Raw genomic sequence first — 10,526 nt, forward strand, 5'->3', positions numbered from 1 at the left:
CATCCTGGCAGACTGCAGAGTGGCCTCAAAAACAAGAGCCAAATTACACAGATATCTGCTGTGGGAGGCCTGACGGACACTCTAATCTTTCTGCACTGGTGTGCCAATGGAAGAGGTCCAGCAGAATTCGGCCACCAAAATTATGGCCCCATCTGAGAAACAGTGCTGCAGGAATTTTCATTCAAAGCAAAATCCAATCCAAAGGAAGACTTTTGGAGAAAACCTGTAGAGGACCTCAAGCCAATAATCCCCCAATGCCAAGTAGAGAGCTCATTGCTGAAGGTCAGTAATACTGAGGGACCTGCCCTGTGGCCATAGACAAAGAAGGCGGCTGCCAAAAAAATCCTTGGAATGACCAACAATTCCCTACTGTGATGTGATTGTACTTTACCCGTAATGAAGGCTGTCAGCAAAAATTTAAGCCCAGAAAATATTTTGTGTACACTTAGATGCAACAGGGAGTTGAGATCAGCAAAGTGTTTGCTAAACTGGCTGCAGAGGCTCCACAGTCTGATGAATAATAAGCTTTGGATACTGAATATAAACCTAAAGGTGGAGTCAACTAGGAACAGAGTTGTAGAGCAAAATCAATAACATCAAAAGCAAAGTAAGGATAAAAAAAGTAAATCCGTTTTGTCTTTGTTCTTCCTTTATCTGTTACAAGATGAAGCAGCAGGGAAGTGTTCCCTTTAGGCAGTGACAGCCTCTTTTCCCCCCCATGCAAGGCACAGTGTAGTCCTATACTATACCTGTGGTGCTGAAATGTACAGATCTTTCCCACCTTTGTGCACTGCGCCCTTCTCTACACAAGAAAAATCCTGTGTTTCCAAAGGTGATGAACTCCCTTAGTTCGCAATGGCTCCAGCATTCCTGAAAACCAATAAACCAATAGGTCTCTGGCTCATGGGCAATCACATCCTGAACAAGTTTTACACTGGGTTTTGTGGTGGGTTTGTTTTGTGGTTTTTTTTTTTTTTTTTTTTTTTTTTTTTTTTTTTTTTTTTTGTCGTCATTCCTTCACCGAACAGCATTTGTTACAGGCATATTCAGAGAATCAATTAGGTAGAGACCTACCTAATTGAGTCCAACCTATGCCTTAACACCACCCTGACAACTATTCCCTAGCACTGAGTGCCACGTCCAGTCTTTCCTTAAAGACCTCCAGGGACAGTGACTCCACCAGCTCCCTGGGCAGCCGGTTCCAATATCTAATCACCCTTTCCGTGAGGAAATTCCTCCTAATGTCCAACTTAAACCTAGGGGAGGTTTAATCACAGCTTGAGACTACGCCCTCTCATCCTTGCCCGTTTGCTTGGGAGAATGGTGGCACCTTCTTCCCTTTATTTCCCGCTAGGACGCTCTCGGGTCCCAAGGCTCCAAGGGCACGGAGAGCAAAGGCGCTGCCAGAAGCCTCAGCAGCGCAGCCGGGCGGACCGGCCCTCACGGCGGCGCCCAGGCCCCGTCGCCGAGGCGGGAGGAGCGACAGGCCCCGGAAACCGGAAAGGGGAAAAAAAAAAATCCAAGTAAAACCCCGCCCCCCAAAAGCTTCCTATTCCACCCAAAGCCCGCCCCGCCCGCCGCCGTGACGTCCCGCGCCCGCCGCTCAGTGCGACGTGTCCTTCGGCCGGCGGTGAGGGCGGCTCGGGGGGCCCGGGTGTGCTCCGGCCCCGGGAGACGGGGATCAGGGAAAAGTGATGGAGGCTGGGCAGAGGGGATTGGGATGGGGCCAGGGATGGAGATTGCTGGGACTGCGGCAGGCAGGGGGCCTCGGTCGGACCGAGGGGGAAGGGAGTCGCTGGGGACGCGACAGGGGCCGGCATCGTACCGGGAGCCTCCTGCCAAGGGGTCCGTATGAATTAAAGGGAGCAGATCCCTCCGGTGGGTGTCCAGCGTGTACACGCCTGCTGCGAGAATAAGGCTTGGCCACAGCATTGTCTCCGTGCTCGCCAAACCTCCGGCAGCTTCTGGCGTGGGGGTCTCCTCAGAGCGGCGACTTTTGTCCGTTTAGACGTCTTTGGTGGTGTTCTCAGAAACATGGCGTAGGACATAAGCTGAAAGCCAAACTGTGATGGAGCTGTTTTCTACTTCTGGGCTGAAAGGCACAATTTTCCATTTTTTTTTTCTTTTGCAGATAGAAATAGGCCCTCATGTTTATTTACTGAAACGGTGTCTTTATTTCCTGCAAAGTGGAAGTATCTTAGGTTGGAATATGACACTTTAGATTATCTTAAGCCTTTAACAAATTTTGTAGGTAATTGCTACTTTTGTAATTTAAAAATTCTGTTTTTCAGTATATATGTAGAACCATCAATGCTAAATGTGTCTGTCTTTGCAGGCAATCATGGATCAGGTAATGCAATTTGTGGAACCCAGCCGTCAGTTTGTAAAAGATTCCATACGACTTGTTAAGAGATGCACCAAGCCTGACAGGAAAGGTAAAGCACACAATAAACCAGAACACAATCCTTATTTCATGTTGTATCTTGGCACACGTCTTTCCATATGTCACTTCTATCGACTCGTTTGCTATGGATGTTTCTCATCTGCCAATATGAGATTTAAACTTGACCTTTAGTTGTCTAAATGTCAATGTGTTTAGGGTTCTGGCTGTAATAAACTTGAGTGTGTTGTTTTCTGGTATGTACCTAGGCATGTGAGTGGTACTAAGACTCACCTTAGGAGAGAGGTTAAGTAGCTGAAATTCAGTGCTCCACAGTTGTCAGTCATTGCCTGACTGGGACAGGAACAATCTCATTGCTGGGAGTATGGAAGAGGAGGTTTTGGACTAGAGAGGCCCGGGAGAGAAACTGTAACTAAAACCAGAATGCAACTGGTCCTCCTTGCTGAAAGTTACAGTGCTTTATTCATGTGCTCAGGGTGAGCAGGTCTGTGACTTAAGTTTGCTTGAGATCCCTAAGGAACTTCATTCCTTGTCAGGTTTCTGAGGGCCTGCTGACCTTCTTAGTCAACTTCATGGTTGCTGTCCTAAAGTAATTGAAAATATCCCAAGTACTCAATTTTTGCGGGGTCTTATGGTGCCGTCCTCCTGTGACAGAGATACAGATTTTCTATTTTTGCTGGTGTATTAGAGATTAGTTTCAGGGTTTGTAGGGATGTAAAGGAAGAATAATGGGATAAATGTTCCATGAATTGTCTTTGTGGGTATTTTTGATTCTGCTTATTTAAAAAAGATTGTGATTGGCCATTCTTTGTGGAAATCTGCATCTCCTCTCTGAAAATCTCATCTGTCTTCTGAAAAAGTGGATTTGTTTTTCAGCATCTGTGCGGATTTTGAAGTGTTTCCAGTGTTAATATAGTTCTGTAAAGAGAGATCTTTCCTTTGGTCTCTGAAGTGCACATCTGTATTCCATACATGAGAATTCCTGACAATTTTTTTCTGTTGTTTTTTGCAGAGTTCCAGAAGATTGCCATGGCAACAGCAATAGGCTTTGCGATAATGGGATTTATTGGTTTCTTTGTCAAATTGATCCACATCCCAATCAACAATATAATTGTGTAAGTGAATTAGCCCCTCAGTTTCACTGAATTTTTACCTGTTCAGTTTTAAACAGAGGACATTAGTGAGCCCTACAGGACCCGTGTTGTTTTAGTGTCTATGCATTTCACATGTTAGTGTAATATGACAAGTATTACTTGATTCAAAGGACTTTACGAACAGTGTTAATGAACTTTATGTTAATTCAGCATGCTACAAAGTATCAGATCCATAGTTCTTAAGGTTTTTTCTGAGTATTTGGCTTCAAAACTGAACATCAGATATTTTGATTTCCAGTTCCTTAGTGTATGTTTGACCATAGAACATTTACCTTATTTGGATCTTACATACTCTTACTGTTTCCAGTTTATAATTTAGATATCCAAAGTAAATGGGTGGATGGTAAAATAAAGAAAACTGAGTGGGTGTGCTGTAGGATGACAGGGCACAGAACAAAGTTGGTCTTGATTCATTTACTGAGTGCTAGATATGTTTGAAACATTGTTTTATGTGTAACTGCATCCTGTAAAATCCCTTTTGGAATGAATGTTACATCATGAAAAATTTGAACTTCAAGTTGACTGGCACCATGGTACAGGCATATTAACAGTACCAATTAAAACTCCTCATATTCTCCAGAGTTGATGCGATCCCCTCTCCAGCACTGGAAGAGGTTAAAGACCATTCTGTGTCCATGATGTGTGACTTCCTTATACCTGTAAGAGTGGTCATCTAGGCAAGGAGTGTTTGAAAATGGGAGATTAGCTGTAATGGTTGTCCTAGCAAGGCAGTGGTGGGAGGATCAGTAAGACTTCAGGTGGGATCACTTGATCAACTTTATGAGTTGAAACTGATTACTTTGTTCTCTCAACAGAGGTGGCTGAATATTCATCATGAAGAAGATAGTTGTGACACCTGCTGCAATGATTTCACAGCTTTACTTTGTTTGATATTAAACAAGTTCAGTTTGGGTTTTCAAACATTCTTGTCATCTTAGTTATTTTTTAAAGTGTATGTGATCGTACCTGTCTACATGTTTTTTTGGGGGGTTTATTTGTTTGTTTGTTTTTGGGTTTTTTTTGATAGTAGTTGTGTGTTTTTCTTTTTGTGGGGTTTTTGCTACTTCTTTTAACTGTTGTAGAATCATTCAGGTGGGAAGGAAGCTTGGAAGATCTCTAGTTCAATGTACTGCTTGAAGCTGGGTCAGTGTTGCATTCCAGAGAGGTTGCCTAAGGTTTTCTCCAGTCAAATACTGAAAGCTTCCAAAGGGGACAGCTGTATGACCTCACTTCAGGAGCTGTTAACAAAGCAGTGTGAAAAAGACGTTCCACTCTCTTTTGGAATTTTATAAGTTTAATAGAAATAATAAAAAAAAATAGACAAAGAAGGAGACAGAATAAACCAAGCTTCTCGGCCAAGGGGGGGACTTGGCACCAGGTCTGCCCATCGCCCCCCTTCACCCTTTTAGGACTTCTATCTTTAAGGAGTGCCATGTTGAATATTCAATAGATGGTAATCAAACAATCCTTTTTGATTTAAGTATCTCTGATAATCTTATCTAGTAGATTTATTTTGTGGATGTCTCCATGTAGTCTGGTAACATGGGTATAAATTTTCCTTTGAGGTTTTCTGGTTCTTTTCAGTTGGATAAGAAAACAGAAAGTTAACAATTTTTTTTCTTAAAAGGGTCACAAGGTGACCCCCTTCCCATAACTTTGGGCTTGGTGGCTTAAGCGTTACAAAAAAACCCAGTCTTACCCCTCTGGTATGATCAAAAAATACACGTTCATTACCCTTCTAAATTCTTATTAATAAAAACATAATACAGTACAATTATATACATAGTTATGCGAAAAGCCAACTATATAATATACATTTATAACAGCAGTAAATTAAGCTTTGGAACAGCATTGTTCCATCAAAGCAGACTGCAAGAAAACAGCATTTCTATATCCTTTCAAGTGGTGTTGTAAAACTGTACGGGAATTCCTGTCACTTGATTTCTGGAATCATCATAATTATCATTAATTCCTTTCCGCATTTGGAAGTCATGCTAGGTTATAGTATGTACTTGACAGGAAAAAAACCCCTCTTGTCAAACAAAGAAATTGCATTGCCAGTCCTTATTCTGGTGGCATAATTAAAAAACCCAAACATAATTGATTACTGAGCTGTACCATTTGAGGACAATTTAGTTGTCAAAGACACTAAGCAGTCCTTCAGCACATCCACAACTTGCTCACACTTTTGGATAGGATAAAAACCCATTTTGGATCCTATTCTGTACATAGAATTGTAAAGGCCCCTGCAGATTGACCTGGAGGTTTCCATTATTTTAATTAATTGCATATTTTGATTTAAGAACTAAGCCTGCAAAAACTCTGGTAGATGTAATGCTCTTCCTCCTCAGATTGAGATTAAGACATTTAATCCACTTCAAAAATTTTACTGTACGCATTTGGTATTTGCAGAAGGTACAGTGTTCTGTTCTATTACAGCCTTTAAAAGCGCTTAAAACTGGGAGATCTGATACTGATATTACAGCAAAACTGAAGCTTCTTCAGTACACTAACTTGCTTCCTGTTGGGGGTTAAGTTTGTTCCTTCTTTCTCTAAAGAATTTTTTCCCCATAAGTTACCAAGTAGACCAAGTGTTGGATACTTGAGAGTACTTAACCGAAACAAAGAGGTAGACAAAGTTTGAAAGGGGAGATAACGAAGGTAAAGGGCAGAGCTTGAGGCAGCTGCCAGCTCTTCTTTTTTTCGGCATTAGGGGAGAGAGAATGGCTGGGCTATTGCTGGCTGGAGGAGTTTCACTGTGGCCAAAGGGATCCAGTCCTGGGAAATCTACTATCACCGGTTCGGCCTAAATCCTGAGCCTTCTCTGCCACCCGTGGGAGCTGGGCCAGCCCTGCCTCTCCTTTGGCTTCTTTGGCACTGCTCCTCTTGCTACAGAGTGACCCTGCACCCCCTGCGCTGCCGGGACATCCTGCCATCCCAGCTACCAGCCCAAGACTTTCCACTGTTTCAGCTTGGTGCCCTGAGGATCCTGCAGGGGCACCGAGACCAAACTGCCCTGGGTTTTGTGAAACAAAGCCCTCAAAGTTCTTGGTACTGTTTTCTTTTGTTATTAATGCTGTAGTTGTTTGGGTTTGTTTTTTTTTTTGTTTGCTTTGTAATACATACTAGTAAAGAACTGCTATTCCTATTCCCAAAATTTTTGCCTAAGAGCCTCTGACTGTAAATTTATAATTGGAAAAAAGGGGAGTGGTTTACACTCTCCATTCCAAGAGAAACTCCAGCTTTTACCTGGCAGATTCCTGTCTTCCCAAACCAAGACAGATTTTGGTGCCCAACGTGTGGCTTGAGGGCACTGAGAAAAGAAAGGAGAAAAGAAATAGCAGTTCTTAACTAACCTAGTACTTTCTTTTGTGCGTGTTGGATATAGAAACCTCATTAGGCAGAATCATGTGGTCTAACTTACCCTGGTGTGGATGGCACGTGTTTGTGGCTGTATTCCTCCCATTTGCAGGCCCTTATCTAAACATGGGCCCTATAACTAAGGGTATGGTGGCTGTGATCCAGTTTGTTTTATGGGTGGATAAGGTGAGGCATTCATGGATTTTTAACTTCCTCTGGAAGGCAGGCACATGGATACATGGCTATCACACACCAAGTGTATGTTTTTGGGGTTACTTTAAGAATGGTACTTTCTGTGAGGAAATGACAGCAGGGGAAGTTTTCTCCCAGCCCTTCAACCAGTTCTTTGTGCCTACCCCACCAGCTTTTGAAGGGTTTAAGTTCTCTCTAGATACTACCCAAGTGTTGCTAATACAAGTGTTGCTAATAGTCATAGCCTATTCAGTAGTTTTCAGTGATAAGGTGAGGCCAACTTGGATCACTGCACAGACACCTACCCCAGAGTCTAGGGATACTGCCATGCAGTCTGACCCTGTCCCACAGACTGGAAATACTGTCATGGCATCTGACACTGCCCCAGAGACTGAGGATGCTGCCACAGGGCCTGAGACTGCCCTACAGAATAGGGATGATGTCCCACTGCCTGACCCTGCCCCGCAGCCCACCTCAGAAATTAACCACCCGGATTGGGTGGGGATTCTGGTGAAGGAGATACATGAGATGAGTCATGTGCTGAAGGAATACACTTCCCCAGCTGGTGGAAAACCCTCCCTCTGCGCTGTAAAGGGAGAGTCTGATGGTGCAGCAATAGAGCCCACAGACATTACAACTGTCCAGGCTCCAGCTGAACTGCAGGGGCAGCCACAGCCAGCAGCAGTTGCCCCTGTGGAAACAAGGAAGTCTCAGATGATATCAGAGCCCCCAGGTAATAAGGATAAGAAAGGAGGGCCCTCACAACCCGCAGGGGAAACAGAGGTTGAGATCATCACCGAGTCCCTGTGGTATAAAAGTCTTCGTAACCTACACAAAGATATTGCACGACAGGGACGTAAGGCTTATACAGCCTGGCTGCTTCGGGTCTGGGACCTCATGGGTACAGGTGTACAACTGGATGGTAGTGAGGCAAGGAATTTGGGACCCTTGACCCAGGACTCAGGCATAAATCAGGTATTTGTAAGAGGGCCAGGTCCCCTTTCCCTCTGGGGGCAGCTTTTAATGAGTAAAAGAGAGAGGTTTGTTCAGAGACAAAGTGCCGCAGCACCATCATAACACGGACTGGAAGACCCTTGAGGAGGGGATCCAAAGGCTGAGAGAAGTGGCAGTATTAGAGGTACTCTTTGGGAGGAGTGGACAGCATGATAATGACCCTGACAAGGTTAGATGCACAGGGCACATGTTGTGTTTGCTGGCAACTCACAGACCACGTGACTATACTGTATTCATTGCCACAATCAATCCTGATGCCAACCGAGAGACGGTGGGTTCTGTAGCCAACAAGCTCAGGAGTTATGAAAGTATGATCAATGGCCCAATGCAGGCTCATGTCTCTGCCGTGGTGAAGGAACTCAAAGAGGAGATAAAGGAGGTGAGAGAGGAGATGAGGAGGACCCATTCCCATGTGGCATCGGTGCGAGTCACAGGCCCCAGAGCCCAACATCCCCCAACTAGAGAGAGAGGGTACCCCCCACGAGCTGAACTGTGGTCCTTCCTGTGCAACCATAGGGAGGATATGGGAAGGTGGGATGGGAAGCCCACTTCGGTCCTGGCAGCAAGGGTGTGTGAGCTCAAGGAGAGAAACACTCACCGAGGGGTTTCCACTAAAATGAAGGTAGCCTCAGCCTCCCGTGACGGAGCCACCAGGTATTATAGAAGTGAAGATGATACGTTGGATCCCCTTGAAGGAACCTCTAATATGTATGTCGAAGAAGAGAATAATAACCAGTGCTAGAGGGGCCCTGCCTCTAGCCAGGAAGAGGCACAGGAAAACTGGGTCTTTTGGACTGTGTGGATTCGATGGCCTGGCACATCAGAGCCACAGAAATATGAAGTTTTGGTAGATACTGGGTCACAGTGTACTCTAATGCCATCGGGACATGTGGGGGCAGAACCGATTTCCATTGCCAGGGTGACGGGGGGGTCACAGGAATTGACTCTGTTGGAAGCTGAGGTGAGCCTGACTGGGAAGGAGTGGCAGAAACATCCGATTGTGACTGGCCCAGAGGCCCCCTGTATTCTGGGCATAGACTTCCTCAGGAATGGCTATTACAAAGACCCTAAGGGACTCAGATGGGCATTTGGGATAGCTGCTGTGGAGGCAGAGGGCATTAAGCAGTTGAACACCTTGCCGGGACTATCAGAGAACCCACCTGCAGTAGGACTCCTGAAGGTAGAAGGACAATGAGTACCTGTTGCCACTTCGATGGTGCACTGCCAGCAGGATCGGACAAATCGGGACGCCGTGATCCCCATCCACAAGATGATCTGTGAGCTGGAGAGCCAAGGGGTGGTCAGTAAAACTCACTCACCCTTTAACAGCCCCATCTGGCCTGTGCGCAAGTCTGACGGAGAATGGAGATTGACTGTGGACTATCGTGCATTGAATGAAGTGACTCCACCGCTGAGCGCTGCTGTGCCGGACATGCTGGAACTTCATTACGAGCTGGAGTCCAAGGCAGCGAGGTGGTATGCCACTATTGACATTGCCAATGCATTTTTCTCCATTCCTCTGGCTGCAGAATGCAGGCCTCAGTTTGCTTTCACCTGGAGGGGCCTGCAGTACACCTGGAACCGGCTGCCCCAGGGGTGGAAACACAGCCCCACCATCTGCCATGGGCTGATCCAGGCTGCACTGGAGAAGGGTGAGGCTCTGGAACATCTACAGTACATTGATGACATCATTGTGTGGGGGAAGACTGCAGCTGAAGTGTTCGAGAAAGGAGAGAGGATCATCCAGATTCTGCTGATAGCCGGCTTTGCTATCAAGAAGAGCAAAGTCAAAGAACCTGCCAGTGAGATCCAGTTCCTGGGAGTAAAGTGGCAAGATGGACGGCAGCAGATTCCCACTGAAGTCATTGATAAGATCACAGCAATGTCTCCACCAATGAGCAAAAAAGAAACACAAGCTATCCTAAGTGCCATAGGTTTTTAGAGAATGCACATTCTGGAATACAGCCAGATTGTGAGCCCTCTCTACCTGGTTACCCACAAGAAGAACGATTTCCACTGGGGCCCTGAACAGCAACAAGCCTCTACCCAGATCAAGCAGGAGATTGCTCATGCAGTAGCCCTTGGCCCAGTCAGAACGGGACCAGATGTGAAGAATGTGCTTTACTCCTCAGCTGAGAACAATGGTTTGTCCTGGAGCCTTTGGCAGAAGGTGCCTGGGGAGACTCAAGGCCGACCACTAGGATTCTGGAGTCGAAGTTACAGAAGATCTGAAGCCAACTACACTCTGACAGAGAAAGAAATCTTGGCCGCCTATGAAGGAGTTCAAGCCGCCTCAGAAGTGATTGGCACAGAAGCACAACTCCTCTTGGCACCCTGACTACCTGTGCTGGGGTGGATGTTTAAAAGAAAGGCTCCCTCCACGCACCATGCCACCGACGCCACAT

The 10,526-nt window shown here is 45.6% G+C and overlaps 1 protein-coding gene across 3 annotated transcripts; it reads left to right on the forward strand.

Moving 5' to 3' along the window:
- Window positions 1-1,547: 1,547 nt before the first annotated feature.
- SEC61G (SEC61 translocon subunit gamma) lies at window positions 1,548-4,476 on the forward strand. Of its 3 annotated transcripts, XM_066191379.1 has the most exons (5): window positions 1,601-1,630; window positions 2,132-2,251; window positions 2,336-2,435; window positions 3,414-3,516; window positions 4,371-4,476. In XM_066191379.1, exons 3-5 carry the CDS (start codon window positions 2,342-2,344, stop codon window positions 4,378-4,380), a joined length of 207 nt encoding a protein of 68 aa, XP_066047476.1. In that variant the 5' UTR covers window positions 1,601-1,630; window positions 2,132-2,251; window positions 2,336-2,341; the 3' UTR covers window positions 4,381-4,476. The 3 variants fall into 3 exon arrangements, with proteins under 3 accessions (XP_066047465.1, XP_066047476.1, XP_066047455.1); XM_066191368.1 differs by lacking the exon at window positions 2,132-2,251 and having other exon boundaries at window positions 1,548-1,630; XM_066191358.1 differs by lacking the exons at window positions 1,601-1,630; window positions 2,132-2,251 and having other exon boundaries at window positions 2,318-2,435.
- The last annotated feature ends 6,050 nt before the right edge of the window (window positions 4,477-10,526 follow it).

Source organism: Chamaea fasciata, unplaced genomic scaffold (assembly GCF_029207755.1).
Source record: "Chamaea fasciata isolate MVZ Bird 193981 ecotype frontalis unplaced genomic scaffold, bChaFas1.0.hap1 SCAF_1, whole genome shotgun sequence".
In the NCBI taxonomy this organism is placed as follows: domain Eukaryota; kingdom Metazoa; phylum Chordata; class Aves; order Passeriformes; family Sylviidae; genus Chamaea; species Chamaea fasciata.

Excerpts from the sequence above, each read along its gene's own strand:
- SEC61G (XM_066191358.1), top strand. The coding sequence starts at position 2,318 with ATGTGTCTGTCTTTGCAGGCAATCATGGATCAGGTAATGCAATTTGTG. Across the intron at positions 2,436-3,413 it reads CACCAAGCCTGACAGGAAAG|AGTTCCAGAAGATTGCCATG; the intron begins GTAAAGCACACA and ends TGTTTTTTGCAG.